Source organism: Felis catus, chromosome D1 (genome assembly GCF_018350175.1).
Source record: "Felis catus isolate Fca126 chromosome D1, F.catus_Fca126_mat1.0, whole genome shotgun sequence".
NCBI lineage: Eukaryota > Metazoa > Chordata > Mammalia > Carnivora > Felidae > Felis > Felis catus.
In genome coordinates, this window is record NC_058377.1 from 101,069,596 (window position 1) to 101,084,056 (window position 14,461).

A 14,461-nucleotide genomic window follows, 5' to 3' on the forward strand; every position below is an offset into this window, starting at 1 on the left:
ATCTATAAATTTAATCATATATATATATATATATATATATATATATATATAGTATATGCATATTATTGTGAAACATGTGTCATGTATTGCTTGTCTAAGTTAAAAAGACATCATAGACAATAATTTTGTCTCAGAAATTGATCTGTTAATATTGAGGTGTTTTTTGTTTTGTTTTGTTTTGTTTGTTTGTTTGTTTTAAGGGATGTTTTTCTTACAATATGGGGTCCTTGCCTTATGTTCTAGAATCTGGAATATATTGTTATCCAGGGTCCATGTCTTAAACTTTCTGTTAAACCAGCATTCCCATGAGGCTTTCCAAGGGGGCTTAATTTCTCCCGGGTTCTTACGATGCATAATGCCAGTTTACATCAAAGTCCCTGATGGGACTTCGATTCAGCCCAAGTCTCTTATCAGGCTGACTTGTCACAGTTGTGAGAATTGAATTTCCCGTGGACTGTGATTGTTAACTAAGACCATTCAGTTTTCTAAAGATACTAGTAGATTGAATGCATATATTCGGGTTGTTATCATTGCCCTCTTGTTCCCTCCAGGGCCCCCACTGGGGAGACACACAGATGGCCAACAGAAATGTCAGTGTGGTAACTGAATTCATCCTCCTTGGGCTGACCGATAACCCTGAACTGAATACTGTCCTTTTTGTGCTGTTTCTCTCCATTTATTTTGTCACCGTGGTGGGCAATGTTTGGATTATAGCAATAATCTGGGCTAGTACCCAGCTCCATTCCCCCAAATACTTCTTCCTTTGCCAGCTGGCTTTCTTGGATTTCTGCTATTCGTCAGTCTTTATTCCTAAAATGTTGGTGAATTACCTAGCAGGACAGAAAGTCATCTCCTATCACGGTTGCCTCCTTCAGTATTCCTTTGTCAGCATGATCCTGACCACTGAATGTTTCCTGCTGGCGGCCATGGCCTATGACCGCTATGTCGCCATTTGCCGCCCGCTTCACTACAAAGGCCTCATGACCCCCACGTTCTGCACCCACTTGGTGGCTGCTTGCTACCTGCTAGGTTCTGCCAGCTCACTCACCCACCTGAGAGGCTTGCTCAGCCTGTCTTTCTGTGGGCCCAACATCATCAACCATTACTTCTGTGACATCCCACTGCTCTTTCAACTGTCCTGTTCGGACACCCAACACAACAAGATTTTACTTACCGTCCTCTCTGGAATGACATCGGTGACCACCTTCCTGATGGTGGTTGGTTCCTATGTGGGAATCCTGCTCACTGTCCTGAAGTCACCCTCCACAAGGAGCAGATATAAAGCGTTCTCCACGTGTGTATCTCACCTAACAGTAGTGACTCTCTTCTACGGAACAGTGATATTTACTTATCTGGGAAGCAGTTCCAGCTCCGCACCAGATAGAGCCAAAATCCTGTCCATGTTTTACACCCTTTTGCTGCCAATCCTAAATTTCCTGATATACAGTGTGAGAAACACAGAGGCCAACGAAGCAATGAAAAGAATTATTGTGAGAAAAATATTTGCTCTCTGACTATGAATTTTTAAGAAGTGACATTTAAGGAATGTTTATTGATTCTATAGACAGGTGCATTGTTTAATACCTGTGAGACTTGTTGGAGGAAAAAAAATGGTGTTTTCAAAGTATATATTCATTATTGGCTTTTGGAAACACACAGACATATATTATATATGTATTATGTATTATGCACATATGAACATATACATATGCAATACATTCTGTCTGGTAAGGAAGACATTTCCTCTGTCCTCTTAGGTTTACTGTTTGAGGACCTGTGAACTAAACTGACAGGCGACAGACTATCAGGTGAATAGACAAAGTTTCCTCGTATGTATATAAGATGCACACACAAAAAAGTGGCTTGCTCAGTAATTAGAGGTGGGGTTTATATACTTAATTTAGCAGAGGAAATGCTTCTATGGGAAGAATAAAATGGCTTTTGAGGGAAAAAATGAGAGATAAATTTTGTGATATTGTTTACCAAGGGGCAAGTGGTCTCCTCAGTCTTCTTTCTTGTCAGACAACCCCCCCCCCTGGGGAGAGAGCAGTTATAGGCAGCCTCACTCTCAAAATTCCTGCCTTAAATCAGATAAGAGAAGTTCTGCAAAAGCCTCTTTGTGCATCTATTGAATCCTAAGTGTCTCCAGTTTAAAATAAGTTTATGTCACTATTTAATTTGGATCCCTTACATTCACAAATTATTATTTTTTTAATTTTAATGTATTTTTTAAATTTATTATTGAGAGAGAAAGAGAGAGCATGAGCAGGGAGGGGCAGAGAGAGACAGAGACACAGAATCCAAAGCAGGGTCCAGGCTCCCAGCTGTCAGAGCAGAGCCAGACGCGGGGCTCTAACTCACCAGCCATGAGATCATGACCTGAGCCAAAGTTGGACACTTAACCGACTGAGCCACCCAGGCGCCCCTCCCAAATTATTATTTTGAATCTCTACTAACTCAGTAAAATCCATTGCAAAGAATGCCGGAGACTTCCTTATTCTTTACGACTCTAGAGGAGCTGCCCTGTTTTACAGATGAGACGACAAAGGACCAATGGAGTTGAAAGCTCACCCAAGCTCAGACAAGATGAACATTTGAGACGTAGAATCCAAGCACACAAGCATACATGGCACCAGGGTGGCTTAGTCCATTGAAAGTCCCACTCTTGATTTCACCACAGCTCCTGAGAGTCAACCCTGTGTCGGGCCTCCATGCTGAGTGTGGAGCCTACTTAGGATTCTCTCTCTCCCTCAGACCCTCTCCACCTCTCTTCTCTCTCTCTCTTTCTCCCTAATTAAAAAAAAAATCAAGTATACATATATCCATATACTTGTACACAGGCCTCCTCCCATTTTACATAAACAAATAGAAGTTCCTATACGCATTTTGTATGCCATTTTTGCCTAGAACCATTACAATTTGAATATTTACCTTAAAAAATAATTCCACAGGTGGGGCTCCTGGGTGGCTCAGTCGGTTAGGTGTCCGACTTTAGCTCAGGTCATGATCTCACAGTCTGTGAGTTTGAGCCCTGCATCAGGGTCTGTGCTGACACCTCAGAGCCTGGAGCCTGCTTCAGATTCTGGGTCTCCCTCTCTCTGCCCCTCCCCCGCTTATGCCTCTGTCTCTCTCTCTCTCAAAAGTAAATAAACGTTAAAATGACAAAAAAAAAATAATAATTCCACAGACTTCTTTTTTATGGCGATTCCATTTCTCCCAGTTGTTTAAAAGAAGTACCAAAATGGCAATGCAAAGGGATTCTGTCATATCGGAGTACATTGGATTCACTTAAAATCAGCCCTTAGGAAACTTCCACAAAAGAGTACTGCCACTTAAAAATGCTGATAGTTTTTTAAACAAAATGACTGTTGGTATTATATGTGTTCCTCATTGCATATAGTGTTTATTGTTCTGCTTACTCAGACATGGATCAGAAACTGTCCGGTATCATTGTTAAAACCACAATTGCTAAGCAAGCAAGCATAACTTTGGTTAACGGCACTTTCGCAGTATGTAGCTAACAATGGTTTTGAGTTTATGAGAATGTTTATCAAACGGAATGATATTTAGCTCATGCCAGTAAATTTTTCCTGCTAAAACCTATTAACTTATGGAGTGTTTTTTTCTTATTTCTGAATAGTCAAATTTAGGTAAATATGTAATATAATGTGTTAAAGCAAATTTTATTTTACTGCTTCTATATGGCCCATATTTCTTTCCAGAATAATCCCACTGTCATATATTTTAACATAATAGCTATTCATTTTCCAAAATATAACTAATCACTGTTGTTGTTATAAATAAACTTCCAATAAGGATGCCTGAGTGGCTCAGTTGGAAAAGTGTCAGACTCTTGACTTTGGCTCAGGTCATGATCTCGCGGTTCCTGAGCTGGGACCCTGCACTGGGCTCTACACTGTCAGTGCCTGGGATTCTCCCTCTCTCACTCTCTCTCTGCCCCTCCCCTGTTCACTCTCTCTCTCAAAAATAAATAAATAAACCTTAAAAAATCAAACTTCCAATTGTAAAACTATTACCAAGGAAGGAAGATTTTAGGCAATGGCAAGCAGTTTTCTGGATATCCCATAATTACAGACTAAAATTTCATTCAGTGTCGGCCCTACTAAATATCCATCTCCCGGTGTCATATGCTTAAAGTTTATATGTTTTACAAAGAAATTGAGATAATAATGAAAAAGTTTGTGTATAAATCTTTATTTTTGTAATTGGATTCGTCTCAATAAATTACTTTGGAAAATTCATAGAAAAAAACTTATTTTGATACTATCCTAAATGACTTTCCAAGAGACTTGTATGCAACCTGATTCCTTCATCAATACAATTATATTTATTTAAAATTTGAGTTATTATAGCTTTATAGAAATAAATAATAAATGCTCTGCATAATAAAATCTCATAAATAGGAAGTCAAAACCAATAATCTGAAAATTAATGAGGATACAATGAGAGATCGTACTTTTCTTTCCCCAAATTATCGATTGATTTCATGAGAAGCAATATGAGGACATTAAGTTTCCTTTGTTCTTTTTACTAAAAAAAAAGGGACTTGAAAATATGGTCATTGAACCAAAGTCAATAAACCGGAACATATTAAATCAAATGGAAGGGATAGGATAAAGGAAATTGGCATTCTGAAATATTATAAAGTTGCAGAGAGAGGGACTGTTTAAGAATACCATTGAAACCACAAAGAACCCAGATGCAGTGAGACCTTAGTTATCTACAATGATAGTTCCTCAAACAATCAGTAAACTACCTTAAGCAAAGTTCACCCTGAAGTTTGCCTCATCTACTTCTGCACTTTGTGATGATCTTGTTTCTGGCAATATATTTATGCTTTTTAAAATTAAGCCAGTAATTTAGTATACTTTTATGGCATGTGATTGAATATAGTTTATTTCTGTAGACGTATAGCCAGTCTGAAGATATGTGTTTGATTTTGTTGTTATTAAATGCCTCTGTTAATAGCCAAATTATGGAAAGAGCCTAAATGTCCATCAACTGATGAATGGATAAAAAAATTGTGGTTTATATACACAATGGAGTACTACGTGGCAATGAGAAAGAATGAAATATGGCCCTTTGTAGCAACGTATATGGAACTGGAGAGTGTTATGTTAAGTGAAATAAGCCATACAGAGAAAGACAGATACCATATGTTTTCACTCTTAGGTGGATCCTGAGAAACTTAACAGAAACCCATGGGGGAGGGGAAGGAAAAAAAAAAAGGAGGTTGGAGTGGGAGACAGCCAAAGCATAAGAGACTCTTAAAAACTGAGAACAAACTGAGGGTTGATGGGGGGTGGGAGGGAGGGGAGGGTGGGTGATGGGTATTGAGGAGGGCGCCTTTTGGGATGAGCATTGGGTGTTGTATGGAAACAAATTTGACAATAAACTTCATATATTGAAAAAAAATAAAATTTAAAAAATAAAAAAAGCTTCTGTTAGTGCAATGCTGATAATATGTAACTATATCTATATCTAATCTATATCTGTATCTATATCTATATCTATATATCTAAATATGTCTACAAATCTGTTTCCCTGCCTATACAGAGATAGATACACTGTATGGTAAAATTAAGGTATTAAGGTGTTAAGTTCTACTTTAATCCACAGTAGTCAAACAATCCTAAATTAATATATGTAGGTGTGACTATCACATATTTCAATGTTCCAATTTGTTTAAGTGCTTTTGTAGGGGAAAGCATATCATCCTGATGAATTAAACATTAAAAGAGGACACCCATTATAATTGCCTCATTATTCATTATTGGAGAAATGTCATAAAAAGAAGAAATTAGGTATGTCTTACAGGGTTTGAAAGAACACAATTATAAGAATTAAAAAAAACATTTGAACTAAATGCATTTGAAAATCAAAGAAATGTATCTTTAATGCTACCCTGACTTCTTAGAAGCTGTGTGGAAATACATTTCAACTCAACATAATGAGGCTTTGCAATATATGATATCCTGAGATCAGATGAGATGCAAGAGAATAAAGATTGCTTAGAAGATTCAAGCCAAAGAGGACAACAATTTGGTAAGAATTTGTAGGGAGCATTTTAAGTACCAGATTAATGGTATGTGTATTGGCCTCCAAGTGTCATTTTGAACAATGAGGAATTCTGCTGATGGATATTAAATAGTTTATAACTTATGAATTTCAAAGAGCTGAAAATGGTCTTTTCTTTGGTGCCATGTTCTTTCAGAATCATAGAAATTTCTAATTGAATCGGCCATTGTAATCTGTTCTGGTGAAAAAGCCAAGTACTGAAGAGAAGAAAATGCAACTATATACTATAAATGCATTTGGGCTCATTACTCATTGTGTAATTAGTGACTGTCTGAATTTCAGTTCTGTTCTCTCATATTGGATTAAGTATTATTGACTCTGGTTCCCAAATACCCGTAAAACAAGTTTTCTCTTCATTAATCATCAGCACTGCTGTCTCAGTTCAGGCCCTATGTTCTCGAATCCTAACTATTGAAATAGCCTTCTGACTTCTTCCATTGCCACTTTACCTTCAGTGTGTTTCTATTCTTACCTCAGAAACACACGTTGGTCATAATTCTTTCCTTAATGTCACATATGTTCTCTTATCTTAGTAGGAAGTCCACATTCCCTGAACTGTTTATACTTCTCTTTAATCATTCTCAAGGGCCAAGAGCAAGAATTCTCATATTTCCCAAGATTTTCTTGATAATATCCTTGAGAAAATTAGATTATTTCCTCCATTGTTCTATCATTGTGCACTGTATTGTAACAGTGGATTGTGAACTTTTGTTTTCACTTCTGATTCCTCTTCTGAACTGTTTAATCCTGTGAGGAAAAGACTGCGTCTTATTCAAGGACTTTTGGGATAGTTTCAGGATTTCTGGGATAGTGATTACTACATAGTAGGTACACAATAGTGACTTGTTTAATAAATCAGGGTGTTAATTATTTCAGAATGTTTTTCTTTTTTACCTGTGTGATAATGGCATGTTTGATATTAAGGAGTAAATAAAGATAAGTTTTAAATTAGAAGTTTTTCCATCTAGTATACTTTTTTTAAAAAAATTAGCTATTTATAGGAGTCAGGTTCTCAAAAACATATAAAGTGGTGTGCATATAAATAGTAAGCAAAAATATAAGGAAGTTTTCTTGATGCATAGTAACTAAATAAATACCTAATAAAATAACTTCTGATTTATAAAGCTATTGAGCTTTATTATATATGGAGCTTGAGGAGATGTAAATGATTAATGGAGGCAAGGTTATTATGACACTGATGATCAGGGACAAAGCTCATGGAAATTAAAATTTTCCAGACCTCTCTAGAACGCCTCCCAGTGACAGGTCACAGAAAGTAGTAATGCTTCAGGTTATTTAACTGAAGGAAACAAATTAATGTGCATTCTTAATTATTATTTTTTTAAAGAGATATCATGATGAATGTAAATGTCCAATGGTGAAAGAAACAGCTTAATAGACATGGGTGTATAGATATAATAGATTATTGCAAATTTCATTTATATTAAAGACATGAAACAGATGTCAATTGAATACCTAGTCTATCTTCAATATTATAACATATGTATTATAACATAACATCTTGCACTATATATATATATATATATGATATTTAGTTTTATTTTCAAAAACCATGAGGAAGGTACGACCATTGTACTATTGTCACTTTGAAGATGATGGATGCTGAAGATTAAAGACATTACAAAATTTTCACATGGTCATAAAGGCAGTAAATGGTATTTCAAGACACAAACTCAGAATTATGACTCCCAAATCTAAACGTTTTCAACTATAACACCGTCTTCTTTTGAAAAGTTATAATTACAAAGACTTGGACATTTAAAAGCATTGAAAATATGTGTGACATATTCTCAAGGGAAAAACATGGGTGCACACACAAAAATAGAATCTGTGGTCCAGATTCAGGTTTCCAAATACCATCCTCCCGTAAAAGATGGCAAGGATCCTTGGAGAGGCAGTTGTTTCTAGAGCTGAGTCTGGGAAAATAGAAGATGAGCCTGGAATATACTGTGCTGCCAGATTTAAGAGGTGAAAAACAAACACAAAACAAAACAAACCAAAACAAAACAAAAAGACAAGAGCATGACCAAAGACCAAAGAGCAAAGTGCACAGAAACTAATTCAGTAATGGTTCCATTAGCAGAGCTATTTGAGCAATAAAATAAATGAAGGGGGTGTTGGATAACCCAAAGGAAAATAATTCCGAGTACATATTCGTACAACTATCTAACCAAATAAATACATAAAGAAGAAAGAACAACTCTTCCTTACAGAATCATTTCAGTTAAAATATCCGGGCACCTGCGTGGCTCAGGGTGTTGAGAGCCAACTTCGTCTGAGGGCATGATCTCATGGTTCGTGGGTTCGAGCCCTGAGTCAGGCTCTGTGCTGATAGCTTAGAGCCTGGAACCTGCTTTGGATTCTGTGCCTCCCTCTCTCTCTCTGCCCTCCCCTGCTTGCATTCTGCCTCTCTCTCAGAAATAAATAAACATTAAGAAAAATTAAATATATATATATAATATATATATATATATATATATATATATATATATATATGTTTGAAGGCCCTTTCATGCAGATGGCTGAAGCTGAAGAAGGAAGCTCATCCCCCTCAAAAAGCCACAGCCAAAGCAAAGTCTTTGAAGGCCAAGAAAGTGGTACTGAAAGGTGTCCACAGTCACACAAAAAAGATCTGCAGGTCATGTACCTTTCCAGGATCCAAGGCACTGAAGGCAGCCCAGATATCCTCTAAAAAGCACCCCCAGGAGAAACAAGCTTGACCACTAGGCCATCATTAAGTTCCCCCTGACTATAGATGGAGTCAGCCGTGAAGAAAATAGAAGACAACACTCCTGTGCTCATTGTGGATGCCAAGGCCAACAAGCACCAGGCCCAACAGGCTTTGAAGAAGTTTTACCGCATTGACTTGTCCAAGGTCAACACCCTGATTAGGCTGGATGGAAAGAAGAAAGCGTGTGTTCCACTGGCTCCCAAGTATGACACTTTGGATGTTGACAACAAAATTGGGTTTATCTAAATTGAGTCCAGCAGGCTAAATCTAAATCTAAATTTTTTCACCAAAATAAATAAAATAAAGTAAAATAATAAAATAACATAACATAAAAAAATAAAAATAAAAAAATGAAATAAAATAAAATAGTTGAAAGAATGGGAACATGGAAATTTGCCACAAAAACACCACAGTAATAATAGGTAGAGGCAACATATTGATGGGTGCTGAAAAGAATAAATGGAATATTTGCATACCCTAAATTATCTTCCCCAAGTATACATAAACTACAAAGAAAAATCCTAAATTTATAGTGAAAAAGGCAGGCAGACACTATGTTAAGTAAATGATCAAGTTTAAATCACTGGTAATATCACTCAGTGACATCATGTATCCTTGGAGAAGATGAAAAGACATGCATACCACCTCTCTGGCACTTTTCCCCATAATCAATTACCTCAATTTCATCATGAGAAAAATATCATGTAAACTTACATGCAGGGACATTGTACAAAATATTTGATGAGTAATCTTGACAAATATCACAGTAGTGAAAGAAAAGGAAAGAAAATGGGACAGTCACAGATCTCAGGAGATGAGACAAAGGTAACAGTAATGGCAGCATGATGTTCTAGATTGCACCATAGTGACCCAGAGCCCTTATGCCAGTTATGTACTGGCAACCAGTATACTTACACCTCTAGGCTCACCAAAGATAAGACTACCAAAGAGCTGAGCCAAATTTTGAATCTCAAAAGAGGCAGTTAACTCTAAGTAATGGAAAAGCAACAGCAGTATCCTTCTTATCTTTGCAATCATACACAAAGCTGACATCCCCAGAGTCCACTTGGGATTCTCTTTCCTCCTCTCTCTGCCCCTCCTCTTCTCATGGTCTATCTCTCTCTCTCTCAAAAAATAAATGAATAAACTTTTCATTCACACCTCAGAGACCTTGTGCATTCAGTTCCAGACCACTGAAATAAAGTGGGTCAAATGAATTTTTTGGTTTCCCAGTGCCTATGAAAGTTATGTTTGCATTATGCTGTAGTCTATTAAGAGTAAAACGTGCTTTACTGCTAAAAATGTTAACCATCATCTGAGCTTTCAGTGAGTCGTAATTTTTTTGGAGGGTCTTGTCTCAGTATTGATGGCTGCTGACTGACCAGGGTGATGGTTGCTGAAGGTTGGGTGGCTGGGGCAATTTCTTAAAATGAGACGACAATGAAGTTTGCTACATCCATTGATTCTTCCTTTAACAAACAATTTCTGCGTAGCGTGTGATTCTTTTTAATATCATTTTACCTACGGTAGAACTTCCTTAAAATTGGAGTCATTTCTCCCAAAGCCTCCCACTGCTTTATCCACTAAGCGTATGTGATAGTTTAGGTCTTTTTTCGTTTCAACAATCTTGATGGCTTTTTCACTAGGAGTAGATCCCATCTCAAGAAAACATTTTCTTTGCTCCTTTTATAAGAAGCAATTATTCATGCATTAAAGCTTTATTATGAGATTATGGCCATTCAAACATAATAATGAGGAAAAGTTTGAAATATTGCAAAAATTACCAAAATGTGACAAAGAGACACAAAGTGAGTAAAAGATATTTGAAAAATGACACTTCCAGTCTTGCTGACAATGAGTCTCCACAAACCTTCAATCTGCAGGCAACCCCCCCCCCCACCAAAAAAAAAAAAAAACCCAAAAACAAAAAAAAAACCAAATGCAATATTGGTGATGCGTGGTAAAGTGCAAGAAAACAAGTCCTGTCTGTATCTGTCATTTAATAGCTTCTTAATAGATGGGTGTGGAAAAAATAAGAATGGATAGGAATTTGAGATTTCAGGTATACGATCCAAGACTTTCAACGTTTTATTTTTTTCAAGATACATAACAGGGCAAATAAAAAATGTTGTTCTGTTCCTTTTGTCTAAATATCTGAGTCTACTGATCATCTGTAAGTGATATGGCACATATATAGTAGATTTTATTCCTTCTTAAAAATCTCTAGTGTGAAACGTAGGATTAGACAGGCATTTATCCCCTTTCCAATGGAGAATCTATCTTGTTTAATCATTGTAATACTAACTCCCTTTATTTTTTAGTGTATTTTTTTAAGCTTATTCATTTATTTTTTGAGAGAGAGAGAGGTAGACCATGAGAAGAGGAGGGGCAGAGAGAGGAGGAAAGAGAATCCCAAGTGGAGTCTGCAACCCACTCACCATGAGCTCCTGACCTGAGCCGAAATCAAGAATCAGATGCTCAACGGACAGCCACCCAGGTGCCCTCTAACCCCTTTTTAGAGATAAGTCAAAAAGAGATGACAATTCCAGTAGAAAAATAATTTAGACGAGTCTGTGAGGTCCTTCAAACCTGATGTTTGTCAATCATCATCGGACCTGATGCATTTTGAAAAATTTACCTTTGTGGGTCTGATCCTACTAACCCAGAAATGTTTTAGGGGTGTGGCCTAGGAAATGGCTTTAAAACAGTAAACAAACAACAAATGGAATAATGATGTGAATTGAGTTCCTATCAGCCATTCCTGAAACTGGGAGTAGAGTTTGAGTTTTTACTTCAGGTTTCTTGTCTATTTTCCTAGATGGCATTTTCATTCTTAGTGATTCCATGTGTGCATCATTGAGCGCAGTCAGCAAAAAATCAGAGTACCTGCATTAAAAATAAATACATAGTGGCCCCTGGGTGGTTCAGTCCGTTAGGCGCTGACTTCAGCTCTGGTCATGATCTTGCAGTCCATGAGTTCCAGCCCTGCGAGGGGCTCTGTGCTGACAGCTCAGAGACTAGAGCCTGCTTTGGATTCTGTGTCTCCCTCTCTCTCTCCCCTCCCCTGCTTGTGCTCTGTCTCTGTCTCTGAAAAAATGAATACACCTTAAAAAACATACATAGATGATTTGTTGACATCACGGTAATGTAATTTCAATGTATAATAACACCATTTAATCAGTAGATAGGAAAAGCTCACTTTTCCTTGCTGGGAGAGTTGTCTGAGAAGCCCAGGCGGAGGCAACAGTGATCTGATATTCTCTAACATCATGTATCTCATATATTTTCATGGTGGTCAGTGTTTTAGAAAATCTTCATATATTTACATATTTTTTATATATACCTTATATTATAGTTGTATTACATATACATATATATTGCACTGTTATCATATATGTGACATGATATATAACATGATTATATATTATATTTTATCACATCATATGAATTATACATTATATATCATATAATCATATAACATCATATATCATGATACCATACTATATATTCTATATGAATGTATTATATGTAAAATATTTTTTCAATATATTTTTTAACAATTTTTTAATGTTTATTTTTTTTTGAGAAAGAGAGACGGAGTGTGAGTGGGGAGGGACAGAGAGAGAGAGGGAGACAGAATTCAAAGCAGGCTCCAGGTTCTGACCTATCAGCATAGAGCCCAAGGTGGGGCTTGAACTCACGAACCATGAGATCATAACCTGAGCTGAAGTCAGTGGCTTAACCAACTGAGCCACCCACGTACCCCTCAATATATTTTATATGAGTAGATAAAATATATGATTAGAACATATTTTATAATAAAATAGATTTTATATAGAAAATATATGAATAGAATATATTTTTCCTATATTCTGTATGTATATATTATTATATATGATTTATATTCTATAAACATGTATTGTGTATATATTATATATTATGTATATATTATATAAATGCTAATAATATAAAAAAATGACTTTCAAAACTATATCAATTATATTTTTTCAGTATATCCATTGCCATTTAAAGTGAAATACACAAAAGGAAGGGGTATGTATTTCTGAACATTTCCATTGGAAATGTATCCCAGGCAAATTAAGAATAAGCCTTTGGGTACAATTAAAATGCAAATCTCAAGAGATCAAAGATGCTAATTGATCAATTCCTTTATGATATGAGTTTGAGATTTGGGAAGAGATGTTGCTATAAGAAGAGTGTTAACACACTACATTTCCGAAGACAATTCTTTGTCCTGGGACTGCATTAGAAATACAGGAAGAACAACACAAATCCTGAATGTGAATCTAGCTTTGAGCTAAAGCAAGAGATATTAATTCTCAACAAGGCACATGAAAATAAATAGTTATTGTAGTTAACTTGGGTGTCATTTCCATTCTATCAATGAAAGATAATAGAGACATTACCCAGAACTCTCCTCAACACCAGCAATTTTTTTCATCAACTTCATAATATTAATAGAGTTCCATTATATAGGAAATAGAGCTCTGTGCTAAACCACAGCAACAGATGAAAGCTGTCGCATTAACAATTCATGAGATCCAGAACTGCAAATAAGGGAAATATATGTCAAAAACTAATGGTGAATTTGGTGAATATTGAATGATGTCTTCTCTTCCTGTCATCTGATAATAAACCTCAAAATCACAGGAAGATGACTGAAAGAGGCTTCGTTTGGATGACTAAATCTCAGGTTAAGTCTAATCTTCTCTTCTTTCTGAAAATGTGTGCACGTGTTTTTCACACTGAAAACCTTTCTCTTCCTCTTTTTACATGACTGCATCTTTCAGTAAACCTTAAGAAAAGTGCCTCCAGGGGTGCCTGGGTGACTCTGGCAGTTGAGCTTCTGACTTGATTTCATCTCAGGTCATGATCTCAGTTTGTGGGGTTGAGCCCTGCGTCGGGCTCAGCAATGGCAGGGCAGAGCATGTTTGAGATTCTTTCTCCCTCTGCCCCTCTATCCTGCTTTCTCGATTTCTCTCTCTCAAAATAAATAAATAAACAAGAAGAAAACTAAAGTGCCTGTAATGAAAGGCCAGAAAAAATGCCTTCATTGATTAAATGCTTGTTAAATGGATTGGTGATGAATAGGCACCCTCGAGAGGGTGGGAGACACTAAATGATCAAGTCTCCTTAATACAACATCAAGTCCCTTTGGATCACTCGGGTGGAGTGTTAAACATCTGAAACAAACTTGCATTAACCATCATATTTATGTCACCTGAATTAGGCAAATAACTTCTCTAATTTCTAATAAGATCACCTTGTTTTAATACTTGGTTGTAAATCACATTTATTTTACTATTTTTAGCCTTTTATTTTTGACTTGGAAACTACTGTTTTTGGCAATGAATTGTGTGTTGCCTGATGTCACAGATAATCATGTGCTTTATTTAGGAGCAAACATGTTTGCTGAGCGCATGCACAAAACAATTTGGCTATGTTATAGATTAACTCTCATGTTTGGTCTTTCTTTACTCACCAATAGAAAGGGTATGTGACAAAAAAGGTGTAAAGAATTTTATCATTAACGTGTAAAGTAAGCAGGATTTTTCATATATATATATACACGAATATATATGTGTGTGT

At 36.3% G+C, this 14,461-nt stretch overlaps 1 protein-coding gene across 1 annotated transcript; it reads left to right on the top strand.

Annotated features, from left to right (window-relative positions):
• Positions 1 to 466: 466 nt before the first annotated feature.
• LOC101080404 (olfactory receptor 1052-like) lies at positions 467 to 1,514 on the top strand. Its single transcript, XM_003993335.2, has one exon. The coding sequence runs from the start codon at positions 507 to 509 to the stop codon at positions 1,512 to 1,514; it is 1,008 nt and encodes a 335-aa protein (XP_003993384.2). The 5' UTR covers positions 467 to 506.
• Positions 1,515 to 14,461: the final 12,947 nt, after the last annotated feature.